This window comes from Mandrillus leucophaeus, unplaced genomic scaffold, assembly GCF_000951045.1.
Source record: "Mandrillus leucophaeus isolate KB7577 unplaced genomic scaffold, Mleu.le_1.0 Scaffold130, whole genome shotgun sequence".
Taxonomy (NCBI): Eukaryota; Metazoa; Chordata; class Mammalia; order Primates; family Cercopithecidae; genus Mandrillus; species Mandrillus leucophaeus.
This window is the reverse complement of record NW_012101255.1, coordinates 4,601,426-4,620,531: the sequence shown is the minus strand read 5'-3', so window position 1 is coordinate 4,620,531 and position 19,106 is coordinate 4,601,426. Positions and strand designations below refer to the sequence as shown.

At 41.2% G+C, this 19,106-nt stretch overlaps 1 protein-coding gene across 1 annotated transcript in view; it reads left to right on the top strand.

Moving 5' to 3' along the window:
* GYG1 (glycogenin 1) overlaps nucleotides 1-18,140 on the top strand; it is a 35,657-nt gene extending 17,517 nt beyond the window's left edge. The window contains exons 6-7 of the mRNA XM_011972795.1: nucleotides 14,367-14,586; nucleotides 17,267-18,140. Of these exons, the coding sequence (XP_011828185.1) occupies nucleotides 14,367-14,586; nucleotides 17,267-17,440 (394 nt within the window). The 3' untranslated portion in view covers nucleotides 17,441-18,140. The remainder of the gene's footprint in view (nucleotides 1-14,366; nucleotides 14,587-17,266) is intronic.
* Nucleotides 18,141-19,106: the final 966 nt, after the last annotated feature.

Genomic DNA, 19,106 nt, shown 5'->3' with positions numbered 1-19,106 from the left:
CTTGACCCTAGGGTACTTAGCTGCCTTTGGGACAAGGTTCCCATCAGTTTCTGGGGATCATGGCCCTCTGGTAAGTTATTCATGTGTCATGGTCAAAAACACAAGACTCTTAAGCTCTGCAGACTTACAACTTGGAGGAGTTGAGTTTGTGCTCTAACTCAGTGTCTTCCCTATACTGTCTGCTGAGCCTTGGTTTCCTTCACCTGCAAAAAGGTGTTAAAAGCTCCCTCAGAGTTGTGGGGATTAAGCCAGATGCAGGCAGCAGTGTTGCTGCTGTGGCTAAGAGTAAGGACTCCGGAGCTAGATGACCTCACTTCACATCCTGCAGTGACCACTTCCTGGATGGTGACCTTGGCCTACTTACTGAACTTCTGCCTCCATGTCTTCATAGGGTTATTGTGGGCATTAAGGGAGGTCATCATGTAGCATGGTTAGAAGAGGGCCTGATCTACCCAAGTGCTCAGTACTTGTTAGGTTGTTAGTCATTTTTGTTTGAGAGAGGCAGTATAGTGTTCAGAGTGTCATAAACCAGAAAGGCAGGGCATATGTCCTCACTCTGCCATTTATCTGCTACATGACTTAAGACTTGGTGCCTCAGCTCCTCCATATGTAAAACAAGGAAGAAAATAGTACCTAGCTCACAGGGTTGTCAGGAGGATGAAGCAAATTAATACATATAAAGTGCTCAGTGGACGTTTGTTGTTTTTGGTAATGTGCTTGTTTAGCACAGTCCCTAGTGCAGTTTTTTTTGTTTTTTTGAGTCAAAGTCTCACTTTGTTGCCCAGGCTGGAGTGCAGTGGCATGATCTTGGCTCACTGCAACCTCTGCCTCAGGGTTCAAGTGATTCTCCTGCCTCAGCGTCCCTAGTAACAGGGATTACAGGCATGCGCCACTACACATGGCTAATTTTTGTATTTTTAGTGGAGATTGGGTTTCACCACATTGGCCAGGCTGGCCTTGAACTCTTGACTTCAGGTGATCTGCCCACCTTGCCTTCCCAAAGTGCTGGTATTACAGGTGTGAGCCACTGCTCCTGGCCTCTGGTGTAGTTCTGATACACCTTACAGCTAATACAGCCTTGTTGCAATGTTTACCTCACTGTTAGGGACAGGATCCTATTATTTAGCCTCTGACTCATTTGTGTTTAACTAAGAGGATGATTTAGATTTCTTGAACAGGGGCCTAGCTGTCAGGTTGATCCTGAGACAGTCGTGAGCAGCAAAGCCCTTCACTGAGTTGGGCCAATCTCTGTCCCATATGGACATTCCTGAGTTAGCGGAAAACAAAGAGCCTTTCACTCCTCATATTTCATTATCCAAAGTGCTTTCCATAAGTCTCACACTACAGTAATGAGCATGTCTGGCTTTTTGTAGCAGCAATGTTTCCTTTTCTGTTCTTTTCTGGGAAGACTCTATGAACGTCCTCCAGATAAGGATTAGAAGCATCTTGTGTTCTTTCCTCCCTAACTGTTCCCTTGGCATGTGTCTCCAACATATTACATTCTCTTCCCTTTGTACAATGGGAACAAGCAGACTCTTAGACACACCAGCTGTGTTCTGAGGAAAGCAAACAACAGGATTCACTGTCAAGGGAGGAATAGGAGAAGCATTATTTTCACCTCTCAGTCCTTGGCCTTGTAAAATACAAACTTGTCTCACATGGAAATGTGAACCTGATCCATTTTAATCCTTACTTATAACCCTGCTAGTTTGAATAGTGTTCCTGCAAACCATGACGGTATGGCCCCTAGAGCTGAATTTGTCTATAATAGGACATTTGCTTATAGTTCAATTGATTAAATTCAGTTTAGCAAGCAAAAAGATGACAGTGCAGAGGAGAAAGACTTTTGAATAGTGTGACTATTCCACTCAGTCTTGCACAGTGAGTGTGTGGTTCTGTTTAACTCCATCTGTTTTCCACCTTACTACCATTGAGCACATTGTACGTTTCGGGGATAGCCTGGTTTATGCAGACACTGCTTGCAGTACTTTTATTTTAACACACAAGAAGCAGATGGAGCAGAGTTAAGTTTTGAGGAGTAAGATAGACTTAATTTGCTAGAACCTTGGCCTTTCTCTCTCAAGAACCCAGTTGATTTTATATCTTCCAAATGAATTGCCCCCAAAAATCCAGTCTGAGATCTAAATTACTGAAACAGGATGGTTTTCTTCTTCCTGGCTCAATGAGTGAGTGCTAATTTTGGAAATCCCCTGGGTTTATTGTAACCATAGAGAATATGACACACTGGGAAAGTTGGGAGCAACTCCGTCCAGCAGGCAGATTTCAGCTGACCCAGGGCCAGCCGGAGATGCTGCTGCTTCTGTGCACCTCGCTCTTGTGGGGTTCAACTCCACGTTTCTGTGATAAGGCTACTCAGAGCCATGCTTTATCTCGCCCATTGCTGCCTATTGAATATTTAAACCAGATCAGAGAACTCATTTTCCCTTCCCTCTGCCAGAAAATATATTTGCTTTTCTTGTGGAGACCCATTCAGAGACATTTTTCCTTATATTCTTTTATATTTGGGCAAGACTGAAAAGGTACAGGTGGTTACATTTCTTTTTTATTGTAAGTTAATATAAAATTGTGGTCTAAATGTTTTTTAAATGAAAGTAATCCATTACAAGCATTTCGGTCATCATTGCTACTCTCCAGAGATCCCTGTGAATTTGAAGGCCTACCCTTGGGTTCAGAATAACCTTGGTGGTCTCCAGGACTAAGTAGCCCTATAGTATGCTGGCCTTTCGTAGGACAGCATGGGTGGTGGCAGGTGGAATCAGAGACCATGGAGTGGTCTGGAGCAACTTCGGCTTCATGGAAGAAAGAATGGAGTGTTTGTGTCACCAACTCCAAATAACCATGTACTAGGATGTCCCCAAAGCAGTATTTAGACACCCCAGAATCTTAGAGTCTTGGATATCTAGAACATCGTGGCCTTTGGTCTTACATGAAGCTTCAGCTAAAGGATGCCCTGGTATAAAGCAAACTTAATATGAATTTAAGCCACAAAGCAGCACATCTAGTGCCTTTCTCTCTGTACCATTTGGTTAGAACAAAAGATAAAGGAAACAAACTTTAATAGTTTTATCACTTCGAATGACTACTCAAATATAAAAAAACAGAATTAGTATTGTTTTTGTAAGGGAAGATCCTTTTTAACACAGCATAATTTGAAAACTAAAATGTTTGGTTTAGTAATTTTTAAGTTAGTTTGTAGTATTGCATCAGAAAACAAATCATAAATGCATTTCATTTTTTTGAGATGGGGTCTTGCTCTGTTGCCTAGGCTAGAGTGCAGTGGCACAATCACTGCTCACTATAGCCTGGACCTCCTGAAGTCAAGCGATCCTCCTGCCTCAGTCTCCTGATGAGTAGCTGTGACTACAGGCACGTGCCACCATGCTCAGTTAATTTGTGTGTGTGTGTGTTTCATAGAGACAGGGTTTTGCCATGTTGCCCAGACTGGTCTTACTCCTAGGTTCAAGTGATCTCCCACTTCAGCCTCCCAAAGTGCTGGGATTATAGGCATGAGCCACTGTGCCCAGCTCATAAATGCATTTATTAATAATATTTCTGAAAGTGCCTAGCATAATGTTTGGGATATTTAGTAGATTTCTTAGGCTTTTAATAAGTTTTTTTTTTTTTTAAGTTTTCTCTAAATGAAGGTTTTGTTTCATCCAGATAGCATATACTTTGGTTTGTGCATGGTACTGCAAACAAAAAATCTTATTAGTCTTTTAAAAATCGTTTAGTTCCATTTTTGCTTTCTGTTATATCCACTGACTAAAAGCTGTCTAGGAATCTCATGTTATACAAAACACACCTTAAAGCAGAGAGACAGAATTCTCTGGTATTGCTTCAAACCACTACATAAATTAATTGGTCAAATTGATTGAGTACAAAGTCTCATTAACCCAATACTTTCCATATAAATATTTTGTTTTACCCTTTACTTGAGTTTAGATATGACCAGAGACCTCGCCTAATGAGAATTAAATATTTTTTCATTTATTTTACTCTTTTAAACATTTCTGAAGATATTCATATTTCTTTCTTTTTTAAGAATCAGACTCATTCACTAAGACCTTATCAAACCTATTTATCAATATTTTCCCCAAAGGAGTTAAACCTTTAGTGTTGTGAATTCTGTTGTCCCTGTGTAGTTCTGATTTGGTTATTTTTCTTCGCTCCCTGAGACACGTCCTTGGCTCTAACTCTCCACGTAACTATTGTTATTGGAAGTCTGTTTTCATTTCTTTTCACACTCATACATATTCACTCAACCTTGAGGCTGACTCAAAAAGAGTTCGGGTCACTCTTTTTCTCCAGCCATTTGTTGGCCTGCTGGTCGTTCATTCGGTTGGCGAACCTGGAGCATGTACCTTGTGCCACACTTTCAGCTCACTCAAGGCCTCAAAGATGAATAAGGGAGCTTGGAGTCTAACCCACTTAGCCACTGCTTAGATGTACAGTTTCTTGTATGGCACATGGCACAGTCTGTCATGGTTCGAGTGTTAAGAAGAAGAATCAAGCAGCGGTTGCACAGATGTCTTGTTCCCTCTTTGTTGGTGATAGTGATGCATGTTGGGGCCCCATTTCACAGCGTGGCTGTCTGGTCATTCTGACCTCATCTGAAGTGTTTATCTCTATCAGATGATCTGTCCTCAGATCTCACTGCTGCATATTCTGGTGCCCTACCTAAGTCTTTATCACCAAGAGAAAAGCTTCCATATCAGACCCAACCCAGCCTTTGGATGCTGCTCTGACAATAGCAAAAAGGGCACAAGGAGTGAGATCGCATGGGCAGAAGTCTGGGTGAGGAATGCTATATCAGTCGAAGAGGGAGCTCATGGGAAGTTAAAGGTATGAGGACTGAGTGGAAGAAGACATAATTTCTTTGGGAGGCCAAGGAGGGTGGATCTCTTGAGGTCAGGAGTTTGAGACCAGACTGGCCAACATGCTGAAACCCTGACACTACTTAAAAAAAAAAAAACATATATATAAATATATAAAAATTAGCTGGGCATGGTGATGCATGCCTGTAATCCCAGCTACTCAGAAGACTGAGGCACAAGAATGGCTTGAACCAGGGAGGCGGAGGTTGGAGTAAGCTGAGATTGCACCACTGCACTCCAGCCTGGGTGACAGAGCAAGACTGTCTCTAAAAGGAAAAACAAAAAAAGACATCCTCAGGAGTCTCAAATCTGTGGGCCACAAACTGTATTTATCACACAAATATGTTTTATTTCTGCTACACAGAATTTTTTTTTAAACTTAATTGTCAATGCTTTAAAAATTAGGGAATTTCACATAAAACCTAGGTTTCCAATATCTTTGGAAAAATCAGGTATTTGGTAGGATATGTCAAATGTGACTGTTACAGGTTTGTGGTCTAAGTCACTGGAATGATAGAGTTACCATTTCCTGAAATGGGAAAGAACATGGGGGAAGCAAGTTTGTAGGGGTAGGGATTGGTCAGAAATGAACGGAAGGTATTAGGTTTTAGATGTATAAAGTTTGAGGTGCATATGAGCATCCTAGTGAAAGTATGAAATAGCTAAGTAGAGATAAAAGTCAGGAGTTCCAGAGAGAAGTCTGGAACATATGAGAGTTGTCAGCATATAATGATACTTATAGTCGTGAGACAAGATGATGTAGCCAAGGGAGTGATTATCAGTAGAAGGGTCCTGAGGATTGACCCAACGGCAGGAAGATAATAGGGACAAGAGAATAGAAGAATAGGAACAAGAGACAGCAAGGCATGTGGGAACCCAGGGAAGCGTGGTATTGCAGAAGCTGAGCAAGGAAAATGTTTCAAGGAGGAAGGAGTGATCTGTGTCTGTGTCAGATGCTCACAGATATAAGGTCAGATATGAAGACAACTGAGAATTGGCACTGGATGTGGAATGTGGAGGTTCCTGGTGACTTTGGCAGGAGGACGTCTGGTGGAGTGGTGGGGGAGAAAGCCTGACTGAAGTGGGTCCAGGAGAATGAAGGAGGAGAAGTAGAGGCAGTGAATGTACACAGCTCTTCTGAGGCATCTGCTCTAATGGGGTGGCAGCTGGATGGGAATGTAGGTTCAAGAGAGGGTGGCGGTGATTGTTGTGTAAAGATAGATGTCACCACAGCATGTTTTTGTATTGATAGGAATGATGTTGGGGGTGGGGTCGGTGACATTAACAATGCAGAAAACTGAGGGGAGACGCTGGAGTGATGTCCTTGGATAGGTGAAAGGGGATGGCACCTGGAACACAAGTGGAGAGACTGGCTTCAGATAAGAGCCAGGACAGGCCGGGCGCAGTGGCTCATGCCTGTTATCCCAGCACTTTGGGAGGCCAAGGTGGGCGAATCATGAGGTCAGGAGATTGAGACCATCCTGGCTAACACAGCCAAACCCCATCTCTACTAAAAATACAAAAAAATTAGCCGGGTGTGGTGGCGGGTGCCTGTAGTCCCAGCTACTCAGGAGGCTGAGGCAGGAGAATGGCGTGAACCCGGAAGGCAGAGCTTGCAGTGAGATCATGCCCACTGCACTCCAGCCTGGGCGACAGAGCAAGACTCTGACTCAAAAAAAAAAGAAAAAAAAAAAAAGAGCCAGGACAGTTTATCCTTGGTAACATGAAGGAAGGCAAAGTGTATAGGCACAGATGCTTGTGGGCAGGTGTTATGTTTTGGCTGAATGAATGAAGGAGCAGTCAGCCAATAGAGGCTAAGAATGACATGCTACCTCCACGAGAGTCTCTTTAGTGGCTGGTGTTGTAAGTCCTTCTCTGACCTGGTCCGTGAAGAGAGGCCAGCCTAGAAGATAAATGTTGTTGACTAGGACCTAGTCTAGGTTATTAAAGTCTGGGTTTGAGTGCTGACATTGTTCTGAGTTCCAGGGTATTACTGGGAGGATTAGTTGGCAAGGCAAAGAAATTGGATGAGTGTCTGGTCAGTTGTTTGCTGGGGGTAACAGCTCTCTTGTAGTGATGGGATGTGCACCCTCTTATGTTCCGCAGGCCCCACCTCAGCAAGTCCACTCCTCCTCTCTATGATCAGCCCCACTCCTTGGTCACTTGGGTTTGTGACTCCTAACTTAGATTGTGAGTGCGTGAGAGAGGAGAGGTGTGCAGTTGGTTGTGGGAGAAGGGCTTGTGTGTGGCTCTGCCCATGTGTGCAAGTGAGTCTGAGAAGGTGCATGATCGTGAGTCGCAACATAATAGAGAACATGAGCCACAGAAGCGGGCAAGAGGATGCTTGGCACTGCTGCCACGATTCCCAGAGAGGTGTCGCATAAGCAGTGCTGTCTTTCTCTGTATCTGATTGAACAATGTACATAAAGAGCTTAGTGAGGAGTAAAATTGCTCCTGTGTGTGCTGTCATAAACCAGTTCCTTTTCTGTTCTAAACAGTTCTGTAGTCTCATCCACATGTTACTGGCTGTTTCTCAACTACTAAACTAGTCATGAAAATTCTATCTGATCTTTTGGTAACATCAGGTCACAGGGATAATTTTAACGGCTAACATAAGCAGTATTATTGCTGGCTTGTGTTCAAACTATGTCTTGTGATCTGGACGACCCTTTTGAGATTCTATCAAGTTAAAATTAGAACATTTATTTTAAGAGATGTATGCAAGCTGAGACAAATCCCCATTACTGGGTCAGAATGAATGGCTCTCAGTAATTTACAGACAATTGTGACGTGTACCCAACTCTTTTTTTTTTTTTAAATTCCTGGCTGGTAGTTTAGTGGTAAGTCAGGGAGTGAGTCAGTGAATCTTACGGTTATCCTTACTCTGGGTTGAGGTCAGTTCAGTGCTATCTTCTGACATCAACATTTCCCCTTCTTATTCATTGGTGGAGTATTTTGCTTTTCTTTTATTTAGTTTTTTTGTTTGTTTGTTTTTGGTGGTTTTTTTTTTTTTTTTTTTTTTTTTTTTGGAGACACAGTCTTGCTCTGTTGCCCAGGCTAGAGTGCAGTGGTGTGGTCTTGGCTCACTGCAACCTCCACCTCCTCCCGGTTCAAGTAATTCTCCTGCCTCCGCCTCCCAAGTAGCTGGGAATACAGGCACACACCGCCATACCCAGCTAGTTTTTTTTTTTTTTGTATTTTAGTAGAGACGGGGTTTCACTGTGTTGCCCACGCTGGTCTCGCACTTCTGAACTCAGGCAGTCTTCCTGCCTAGGCCTCCCAAAGTGCTAGGATTACAGGCGTGAACCACCACACCCAGCCTCTATTTTGTTTTTAGCTGTGCAATGTAAATTCTGACTGCTTGTTGCATTTGGTGGGAGAGATAAAACACTAGAAAAATATCCTGGGTTACCCTTTTATAAAGTCTTCCCCTAAATTTGCATTTAGGTTAACTTAAGAAGTAGTTTCTCCTTTTACTTATGACATTTGGCCTTACTTCATTTTGATACGGTAATTCTCTGTTTTCATAAATGACTAAAGGGTAAATTGATTATGATAGAAAATGATCTTTTGAAGACATTTCTCAGAGAACAAAGTTGAGACATAAAAATAATTACTTGAAATTAATATCTAGATTGAAACTCTAGATATGAAAACAGACTAGTGTTCAAGACTTGTTGCTCATTCTTTTTGTGTATGATGTGTCTTATGAAAGCTTATAGAGCCAGCCCTTTAGGTTCCTTTGCTGTGTAAATAACTGTTTAGTTGTACAATTAGAGCATAATGAGAGTTAAAAAGACTCCTAAACCTTCATATAAGATGGCCATTGTTGCGTCCAGGCAGTATCCCTCATATCAAGCCAAGTGCTGCCCTAGATGAGTTCTGGGAACATACTTGTGATATGACTGCCTTACACAAAGTTGCAAAATCTGGCTTCACTTCCGTCTCACCCTCCTATCCAAGCCCCATTTTTCCCCACTTAACAGCTTCCTTATTTCTCACTTTTCTGCCCTCTTCCCACCCTCAAAGGGCTCTTGGGCTGGTCCGAACCTTCCGTGTTCAGTGACTCATCCAGGCCTGCTCTTCTCATAAAAAGCTGGTCCTCTAAAACCTCCGACCACTCACTACCACTGTCCATTTCCATAGATATTAGGTGTGTAACAGTTTGATTAAAGTAGTGTCAGGCCAGGCACGTAATGTCAGGCTCACACCTGTAATCCCAACACTTTGGGAGGCAGAGGCAGGTGGATCGCTTGAGCTCAGGAGTCCAAGTACAGCCTGGGCAACATGGTGAAACCTTGTCTCTACCAAAAAAAAAAAAAAAAAAAAATTACAAAAATTAGCCAGGCATAGTCACTTGTGCCTATAGTCGCAGCTACTTGGGAGGCTGAGGTGGGAGAATTGCTTGTGCTTCAGAGGTTGAAGTGCAGTGAGCCGAGATGAGATTGCACCACTACACTCGAGCCTGAGTGACAGAGTGAGACACTGTCTAAAAAAAAAAAAAAGAAGAAAGTAATGTCAATACCTAATGCATCTAAAAGCATTTCCATTCCTTACTGGACAGAAAGAGGGCTGAGCATAGCCCATACCCATGATATCTGCATCCTTCACGTGATTCCTGTATGCCCCAGAATCTCTCTTACCTCCCTTCTCATGCTTCTCTGTGCCTTCACACCCCGAGTCTGTTTCAAGTTTGCCACTCAGTAAACTGGCGCCAACTAATTTTTAAAGAAACCTGCTTACATCCTAACACTTTGTGATTTGTTTCATTGCAATGTAGGTGGCTGTTGGGAGGCTCTATCACTGTGCAGTACTGCCCTCCACAATCCTGCTCACCTCTTCTGTCTCTCCTCACTCACCCCCTGTCTTGCTGGCACCCAAGGAATTTCTTGCCTTAGGGCAGAAAAAGCAGTCTCACCCACATTTAGGACCCCTTAAGATCCCAGTTTCTACTTTAACAGTCTTACCAAGGGATTTCTTAAAACGAAAACTGCCCTGTCTATGAAAGGACTATCCAGCGGATACAGTTTTTTCACTTTGTTAGAATAGGTAAAGAAGGTAATTTGAGAAAGGAGGATCCTTCCCCTGACCACAGGGAGTAACAGATTTAGAATTAAAGAGATACTCAGAGACATGGATTCATAAAGGTAGAGATCAGTGCCTAAGCCACAGTGAAATGCAGGGTGTGGATTGTTTCCAAATGGTGTTCCTGTTGACATTCAAGAGGAAGGCCATAGGCCATATGGGGAGGTATTTAACCAGCATGGAGCTGGTACCCAGGAGGGCTGCAGAGGCCTCTTGAACCAGTCATGTGGACGTCCAGAACCAGGCTGGGATACAGACGGAGCTAGAGGCTCAGGTGTATATTCTTGCTTACAGCAGAGGGCAGTCCGTGTGCAGGTGGATTGGAACATTGTGCCCTTCCTCTGCATGAGCTGTGACACCCAAATCCAGAGACAGGAGCTGGGCAGGCCCTTAGACAATGTCCAGCACAGTCTACTTGTGAGTCACCTGCTGATCTTAAGCACCACCCATTTCTTGTTGTTCTTCCCTTTTTTCCTTAACCTCTGTTGCAAACTGCATCCTTCTAAAAAGTCTTTCTTCAGTCTTCTTGAATGCTAAGTTACTTACTTCATAACATGCTTTCCTATTGGTTACTTTCTGTTGCTGGGTCCTTAACTATACTTGGGGGATTGCCAGGATTCTTAGGCATACCTTTTCCACTTTCATATTAACTGTCCATCGGCAGGAGTTAATCCATAAATTAACAAATGTCACTCTCAGACAATACCCTTATAATTCTGGGAGTGTCTTACAATAGCAGCCTAGTCATGGCTAAGAGCCTTGGCTCTGCAGCCAGACTGCTTGGATGGAATCCCAGCCTTGTCACTCACCAGCCATGGGATCCTGGACAAATTATTTAACTTCTTCATGCCTTAGTTTCCTCACATTGTCATTTTGGAGATTAACTGAGTAAACCAAGCAAACACTAACCAATGCCTGCGATATATGAATACTCTATATTCTTATTATGAGTTATTACTACTGCTTAGTCATTAGTGAACTGTCAAGAGAACAGGTTAGAAAAGAATAGTTTACATTATATTCATGTTTTAACTTATTTTAATTAGTATTACTATCATGCTATGACTGTGTATGACATTTATATTAAGTCTAGGCAAATCATGGGCTGAAGCTTAGCAGTTAAGTTAAAACAAGAGGATCAAAAAGTTAACACAAGAGGATCTAAATAGGTGCTGTGGCTGCAGGCAGGGAAGTTGAGTCAGGAGGGGTGAATGTCCGAGGAGGTGGAAGGAATATCTCATTCTTATGCGCTCTATTTCGGTTTTAGGCTTATGGGTTTATATTGCTAGGATGGGGCAGTGCCTTCCCTCCACTCTGCAACACAGGAGTCAGAGCTCTGTGATGGGTTCCCCCATCCTCATTAGAACATTTGTTGAAGGCAGTCATCTGACTCTTTTCCATGCATTGTCCCTGCCCCCACTTCCTGCATAAAGCCACCTCTGAAAATCCCACCTGCATTCATTGCTTTGGAATTTCAGTAGCCCTTAATGTCAGTACTGCCCTGATAGCCCCAACTTGTCACCTTGCTTATTTTTATGCAGATGACCCATGTTCCTGTTTGAACAAAAGCCTTTTGGGGCCACACAGTGAGCATAGTGCCATATGCATAACAGTTGCTTATTTAATCGATAGCTTTATCTGTGCACAAATTTGGGCATCAAACTTTACTGCTACTCTTTTTATCCTTTTAAGGATTAAATAGAGCAAGAGGGTTGTGTGTGTTATATATACTATGTGTATAAAATAAAGAGTAAGCTTGGGGATACCAAATGTCCTCTTCATTTATCAGAAGAAACAAACCATGGAATGATCAATTAACCTTAAGAGGAAGGAGCTACAAATAGGCTGTATTTTTCTTGCATGCTTTTTGGAGCAGCAGCAGCATGGTAGGATGGTAAGTGCTCATGCCTTAGAGGTAAAACCATGTCAAACCCCATCTCTAACACTTAATAGTTGTGTGACCTTGGGCATCTCACTTCAGTCTCTCACAGCCTCAGTTAACACATTGGTAAGATTTACCTTGTAGAAATATTATTATTCCCCATCATGTCCTTAAAGAATTTGGTCTCCAGATATAGTAAACTCTGATGATAGCTTTTTAACCGGTTCCTAAGTTTGTTTTTTTTTTTTAGATAAACTTTAGGGGATAGGAAGGGTTACATGAGTTTGTATTATTTTGATCAGTATATCATGCTCACGTATCTTGGTTGCCTGTAGTATAAATCTACTGAAATCTAACACTTGAGCCCAGTACCTGAGGTTCTGTCCCATTTTACTTTTCTTTCCCTACTCAAAGCTTCCTCTCTGGCTCTCACAGAGGATACCTGGTCAAGCACACAGGTGCTCACCTGATACCTGCCGCTGCCTCCCTGGAATTCCCTACAATATCATCAGCTACCCGGATCACATCTGCCGTATAAGCTTGAAGTCACATCCCACTATCTTAGCACCTCTGCTCCCGCTGCAGCTGGATAGTGCCCTTCCTGCTGTGAATTCCTGAGCACTTACTGTTCCTATTTTTGCTTTGACTCTTGTTACATTCACGTTTGTTTTTTGTTTTTATATACATAGATTTCCTCCCAGCTAGAACAGAACCACACTTTACTCCTACTCTTTTAAAGATATTCTTTATTGTGAAATGGAGCATATATACAAAAGAATACATATTTTAAAATGTGTATTGTTTAAAAATGTCACCCAAGTTAAGACATAGAACACAACCAGTGCCTTAGAACCTCTTTTTGTCCCTTCCCAATGATAGCTTCACCTTTCCCCCAGAGGTAACCAGCATCATTCAATTTACATTGATTATAGTTTTCTGATCTTTAAACAGTACCTTTTTTCTTGTTTTGTCTTTTTTTTTTTTTTTTTGAGACAGAGTCACCAGGCTGGAGTGCAGTGGCGCAATCTCAGCTCACTCTAACCTCCGACTCCCTGGTTCACGGGATTCTCCTGCCTCAGCCTCCCAAGTAGCTGTGATTACAGGCATGTGCCACCACACCCAGCTAATTTTTGTATTTTTAGTAGAGACAGGGTTTCACCATGTTGGCCAGGATGGTCTCCATCTCCTGACCTCATGATTTGCCTGCCTCAGCCTCCCAAAGTGCTGGGATGACAGGCGTGAGCCACTGTACCCAGCCTGTTTTGCCTTTATATAAGTGGAATCGTATATATGTAATTGTTTGACCCATTGCTTTTTTCAACATAAATGTTTTAAAAATTCATCTTTTTGCTGCATGATGTATATAGCTATAGTTCATTCATTTTAGATTGTATTCCATGCTATGAATATAGCAGAACTTTTCCTTTAAAAAAGATGGCTGTATAACTAAAGTCTCAGTCATTTTCAACAATAAGCAAATTTATTTCTTACTTATATGTTGGTGGGTTGGCTAGGACAGCTCTGATGATCTCAGCAGAGTTTGGAGCTAGGCTACAGGTTTGGTCCCGATCTGTTCCATGTTTCTTTTTTCTGGAACCAGCAAGCACCCAGGCATGTTCTGCTGGCAGAAGTTGTAACTTCTCAGAGGGTGAACAGAAATAAGCATTGCTTCTGTAAGGCACACTGTCACTTCTGCTCATATTGTCTTAGTCAAGTCAAGCCATAGGACATGTCCAACATCAGGTGGGAAAGTGTCCTCCCCCGAGGAGGCTGGGAGTAATGTGTACTTGCTGAGCAAAAATCTAATACAGACATTTGGGTTGTTTGCAGTTTTTGACTGTTTCAAACAGTGCTGCTGCTGCTGTGAACATTTTGATTATATCTCTTGTTGCACATACACAAGCATTTCTTTAGTGTATATGCTTAGGAGCTGAGCTGCTGGATTGTACAGCATGAGCATTTTTAACTTTACTAGGTAATACCAAATACTTTCCAAGTAGTGTGCCTGTTGTATCCACAATGGATTGGTGCTTCAGTGTTGCACCGAACCAATACTACATTTACATTTTTTTATGTATTTAACACACAGCTGAGTAAGTACTTTTAAAAGTATCTGTCTCACAGTGTCACAGTGAACTCAGTTTGATCTTGAACCCTTACTGCAGGATGGAAAGTACGCTGTTAAGGCCATAGAATAGGGAGGCCAAGGCAGGAGAAATCGCTTCAGGCCAGGAGTTCAAGACAGGGCTGGACAACATAGCAAGAGCCTGTCTTTACAAAAAAAAAAAAAAATTAAACATTAGCTAGGCATGGTGGCCTGTGCTACTCAGGAGGCCTAAAGGTGGGAAGTTAGAGGCTGTAGTGAGCTATCATGCTACTGCACTCCAGCCTGAGAGTGAGACACTCTCTCTTAAAAAAAAAAAGACAGCTACAGAAAAGTGCTGCTTATCTTTCTGTCAGTACTCAGAATCCACTAACTGTTTCAACTTGCGTTCACTTGGCAGGTTTGGTGCAAGTGCCAAAGTTGTGCATTTCCTGGGACGAGTCAAACCATGGAATTATACTTATGATCCCAAAACAAAAAGTGTCAAAAGTGAGGCCCATGATCCGAACATGACTCATCCAGAGTTTCTCATCCTGTGGTGGAACATCTTTACCACCAACGTTGTACCTCTGCTTCAACAATTTGGCCTTGTCAAAGACACCTGCTCATATGTAAATGTGGTAGGTTCTGTTTCTTTTCTTCAGATCATTTAATGCTGCTTTTTAAAAACTTGTTGTATCAATAGAGATGTGGAATATTTAGCAGCATTTTAAACAGAGATAAATAAAATTTTGTGGAAAGAAAATGGTAACCATCTTAGAGGGGAGAAACATTCCCAGCAAGAAGTAGCAGAAATAAACTGTGTGGCAGATTTCTTTAGATCCGAGAACATAGTTTTTGAAGAATTTTCTATATATACCCATATATTTTAACTCTAGAATTCTTAGCCCATTCTCCTCTGAAAAGATTTTTAGATTATTCCTAAAGTAGTGGTCTATAAAAATAACACCCCATTGAATGTTTTAGGAACTGCAAACATTTAGATGTATCTACTTTATATTTGCCATCTGCTTAGAAGAATGTGTTTTCAGTGCAAATCACAATATGAACATACAGTAAATACTTTTGTAGGATTATTTTTATTTCCTATGTTTGTACTCCTAAGATTACTATAGGATCTTGAAAAAGAAATATCTTTGTAGGAGGGAGATGACATGTTAACAGTTATAACAACCCTGTTTAGCATATTTTCTGACTTTAAAGGTCTTCTCTGAGGTTTGTTCTTATGAAAGAATTGGAGGAGGATGAGGAATGAAACTGTTACATATTCAGATATAAATAAGAGAACAGAATGGGGAGATTATAAGAGATTATTCACTTTTCTGTGGTACAGATTTTAGCCATTTCACTTACTAGCACTTACTAAGATATAGAAAGGAGAAAGGGAGAAAGAACTAACACTTGCATTCTTACTCTGAGTGCTTTATATGGATCATGACATAATATTTGTACAGCAGTGGTCCCCAACCTTTTTGGCACTAGACACTGGTTTTGTGGAAGACAGTTTTTCCATGGCCCAGTGTGGGGGATGGTTGTGGGATAAAACTGTTCCACCTCAGATCATCAGGCATTAGATTTTCATAAGGAGCATACCACCTAGATCCTTTGCATGCACAGTTCATAAGAGTTCATGTTTCTATGAGAATCTAACCACCTCTGATCTGACAAGAGGCAGAGCTCAGGTGGTAATTCTTGTTTGCCTGCCACTCACCTTCTGCTGTGCGGCCTGGTTCCTAATAGGCCATGGACCACTACTGGTCTGTGGCCTGGGGGTTGGGGACCCCTGTCATGCAGTACTTAAAACCACCTGGCACATCATAAATGCTTAATGAAAGTTACCCTTTCTTAACCCTTAAAACCACTATATTAAGTACTATTAGTATTGTTAAGTATATTAAGTATTATTAATATCTCCTTTTATAGGTAAATTAACCAAAGCTTAAAGAAGTTATATAACTTGTCTTAGTTGTGTAACAGACTAGTCAAGTAGCAGAATGGGCTTCAAACCCAGGTCTGAAGAGACTTATCCTTATGAAAATTTGAGATGGACTATGCTTAAAAGTAGCCATCTACAGCCCAGAATTAAGATAGTACCTTTTATGGCAGGTGAAGGGAGAGTTACACTTTAAATGCTAAACTATTTTAAGTTATGTCCAGTGTATTTGGCCTGACCTCAGGGGCCTCTCTTTTAGGGTATAAATTCACAGCCCCCCTATTGTGAACAGAGGACTCTGGAATGCCTCTGTATCATTACTGTTGCCAAGTACAAGGCAAAGGCAGGACTATCCAATGGAAGGCCTTATATTGCCTCAGCTATAATGCAATCCTATAGACCCAAACACCTTAAAGTTCCACTGAATTTAAATACATACCTATATGCTTACATATATATGGTAACAAAAACAGATAGTCAAAACACTTTTTCCACCATTTTCTGTTAAAAGCAATGCTTGTCTGTATTCATTTACCTTCCTTTTTCTCTAAGATTTCCAGTACCTTTGCACCTTAGTACTTTTTGAAGGATAGCATTGGTAAATTTGTGGTACATGTGAAGTTGATCACCCATGTACATGTAATGAGAATCAAATTTAATGTAGACTAGGTCTGCTTTGTTGCACATTTACCCTGTTCCTTCTGCAATATGAGGGCTGGAATTATGAACCAAGGAAAGGTGAAGATGGGAATTGAAAGATGTTCAAAACTAAGTAAATTAAATGAACAGATGCTACTTGGTAATCCAAATGAAAGCTTGAACAAGCAGAGAAGTTTGGTACCTAGTCTCAAACCAGTTTAACTTTCCTTCTTACAATGTGATAACTGAGTATGTGTTGCGGCTCTCTAGTTAGGTTCTTTCTGAAAGGTAGCCTGTTGGGGTATCATTTTGTTTAAGTTCTCAACCTTTCAGAGCCCACACAGATTGAGAATTTATCTTGAGACTTTGTGTTCCCTTGCCCATCCATCTTACACTTTCTAATGAACTGTTTGCAGCTTTCAGACTTGGTCTATACACTGGCTTTCTCTTGTGGCTTCTGTAGAAAGGTATGCAGAACTTAAACATTAACCCTAATTACTTTGTTCTCCCAATGTTTTCACTGAGTCAAGAAGTCTTCATTTTGTTAGGAAAAAAATCATATAATCTTTATATTTTTGTGTCTTTTTTGTTTGTTTCATGTAATACTTTTCAGTTTTTGCTACTTTGCATGATTCATCCTGGCTTTTCTCACTGTCTTCAGTTTACTGCATTCTTTAAAACAGTTTGATTTTCAGCTCTCATAGAGTCAATTATGCTTTCCTTTCTAGGAAGATGTCTCAGGAGCCATATCACATCTGTCCCTTGGGGAGATCCCAGCTATGGCACAGCCATTTGTATCCTCGGAAGAACGGAAGGAGCGATGGGAACAGGGCCAGGCTGATTATATGGGAGCAGATTCCTTTGACAACATCAAGAGGAAACTTGACACTTACCTCCAGTAGAAACACTGCATTTTTCTGTGAACACATTCACTTCACAAGCCTTGTTTCTGATACTTAGTATCTAGAGCTGGGTTGAAAAAAGTCTGTTACAGTTGCTAGAGGTTTTCATTAAAACTTATCAGATGAGAGGTTTTTTTAGGGTAAGAGGTGAGAACTGGGCAAAAGTTGTGAAGCAGCAATTCTGTTATATGGACAGTGTTCTGCTTTATAATCCTATTTAGCTTGTTTCAGAAATTCTTTTGTTGACTGCCAACATACAAAGTAAGGAAAACTCAATATTAAGCTATTAAGACAGCTGTATCAATTCTTAAAATCTGCAGAGCCTGCTTCAAAGTCAGTCACTCCCTTCAGAAGCAGACATGGCATCTGTTCCTTGCTTGCTTGTTGGTTGTGCCTACCTTTCACGAGACCTGAATCTTAGAATTGCCCAGTGCTGCCAGTGAGTGAGTGTAATTCTGCTTTCAGGTAAAGATAAGCTATATTAACACTGCTGAGTGATTCATAAACGTATCAGCAAATACCTTTAACCCATTTTATTTCCTGGTCTTAGTGTCTGAAGATGCTCACCAGTTTTCTATGTACAGTAAGGCAGCATGCTAAAATGCTTTTGTTCAGTTCTGTATATTTGAAAATAGCACCGTGTTCTCTGATGGTTACCTGCGGTGGCACCCTGTACAAAAAATAAAGACTTACTGCTGTATCTTGGTTGTTGAATTAAATTAAGGAATCTTACCACACCCTTGAACAAATCTACTAGGGAATTTTTCATAATTTTTGGAATTTGTCATAGTCTTAAAAAAGTGTAGCTTGACATTGGGATATATGCTTTAAAAACTGGTATCTATGATTTCAATCTAATTGTTTTTCTGTGATGGTGATGGATCTGACAGAACAAACTGAGATTAAACTTACATCGTGTCATTCATACTGCACCTCCCTATTATGGGTATTTAGCTATTTAGAATATTTTAACCTTTAAAGTCATTCCTAACTGTCAGAATCAGTACTGGGTCCAGTGCCTACTAGTGTTGTATCGATGATTTAAAATGATGGAATGGAAAAGCGTATTTATTAAATTTATAGGTCATCCTAGGTTGTAAGAGATGGCAAGCTAAAGAAGGGTAGGATCCAAGATGACCTTTTAAAACTAAAATGAGTGGTCAGAAATGATTCTGTGGAAGAAAACAGGACAGTTAACCATGACAGGAAGAAACTTTAGAGGTTTGACTGGGCAAAAGCTGCATAGCTTTTGTGACTTAGCCTTCAAGGTCACCCTCCTTACTCATATTGATGTGAATTAACATACAAGCATATAGACAGCTTAAGTCAAGAATGGTTGGGGCCACCTTGAAGGCTGTTACCATAGGAGCTCAAGAAGAACCTGAGGCTTTACCTAGAGTTATAAAATATTAAATGATAAATGACTTCTGAAAATAAACTAGCTATTTGGACTGGTGAAGAATGAGTCACTATTGATCTTCAAGTACAATGAAGCATTTACCGAAGACTGACTGAAGTGCCTCCGTGTGTCAGGTGCCGTGGCACAGAGACTTCTCAAAATAATGTTAGCTAGTCGGAGGTCTTTCTGGCTTCCGAGTCCCTGGTTAAGATTAACAGAAACACAGTCTTCAGATAAAAAATGTCTTATTTTTGTGGACATTCAATA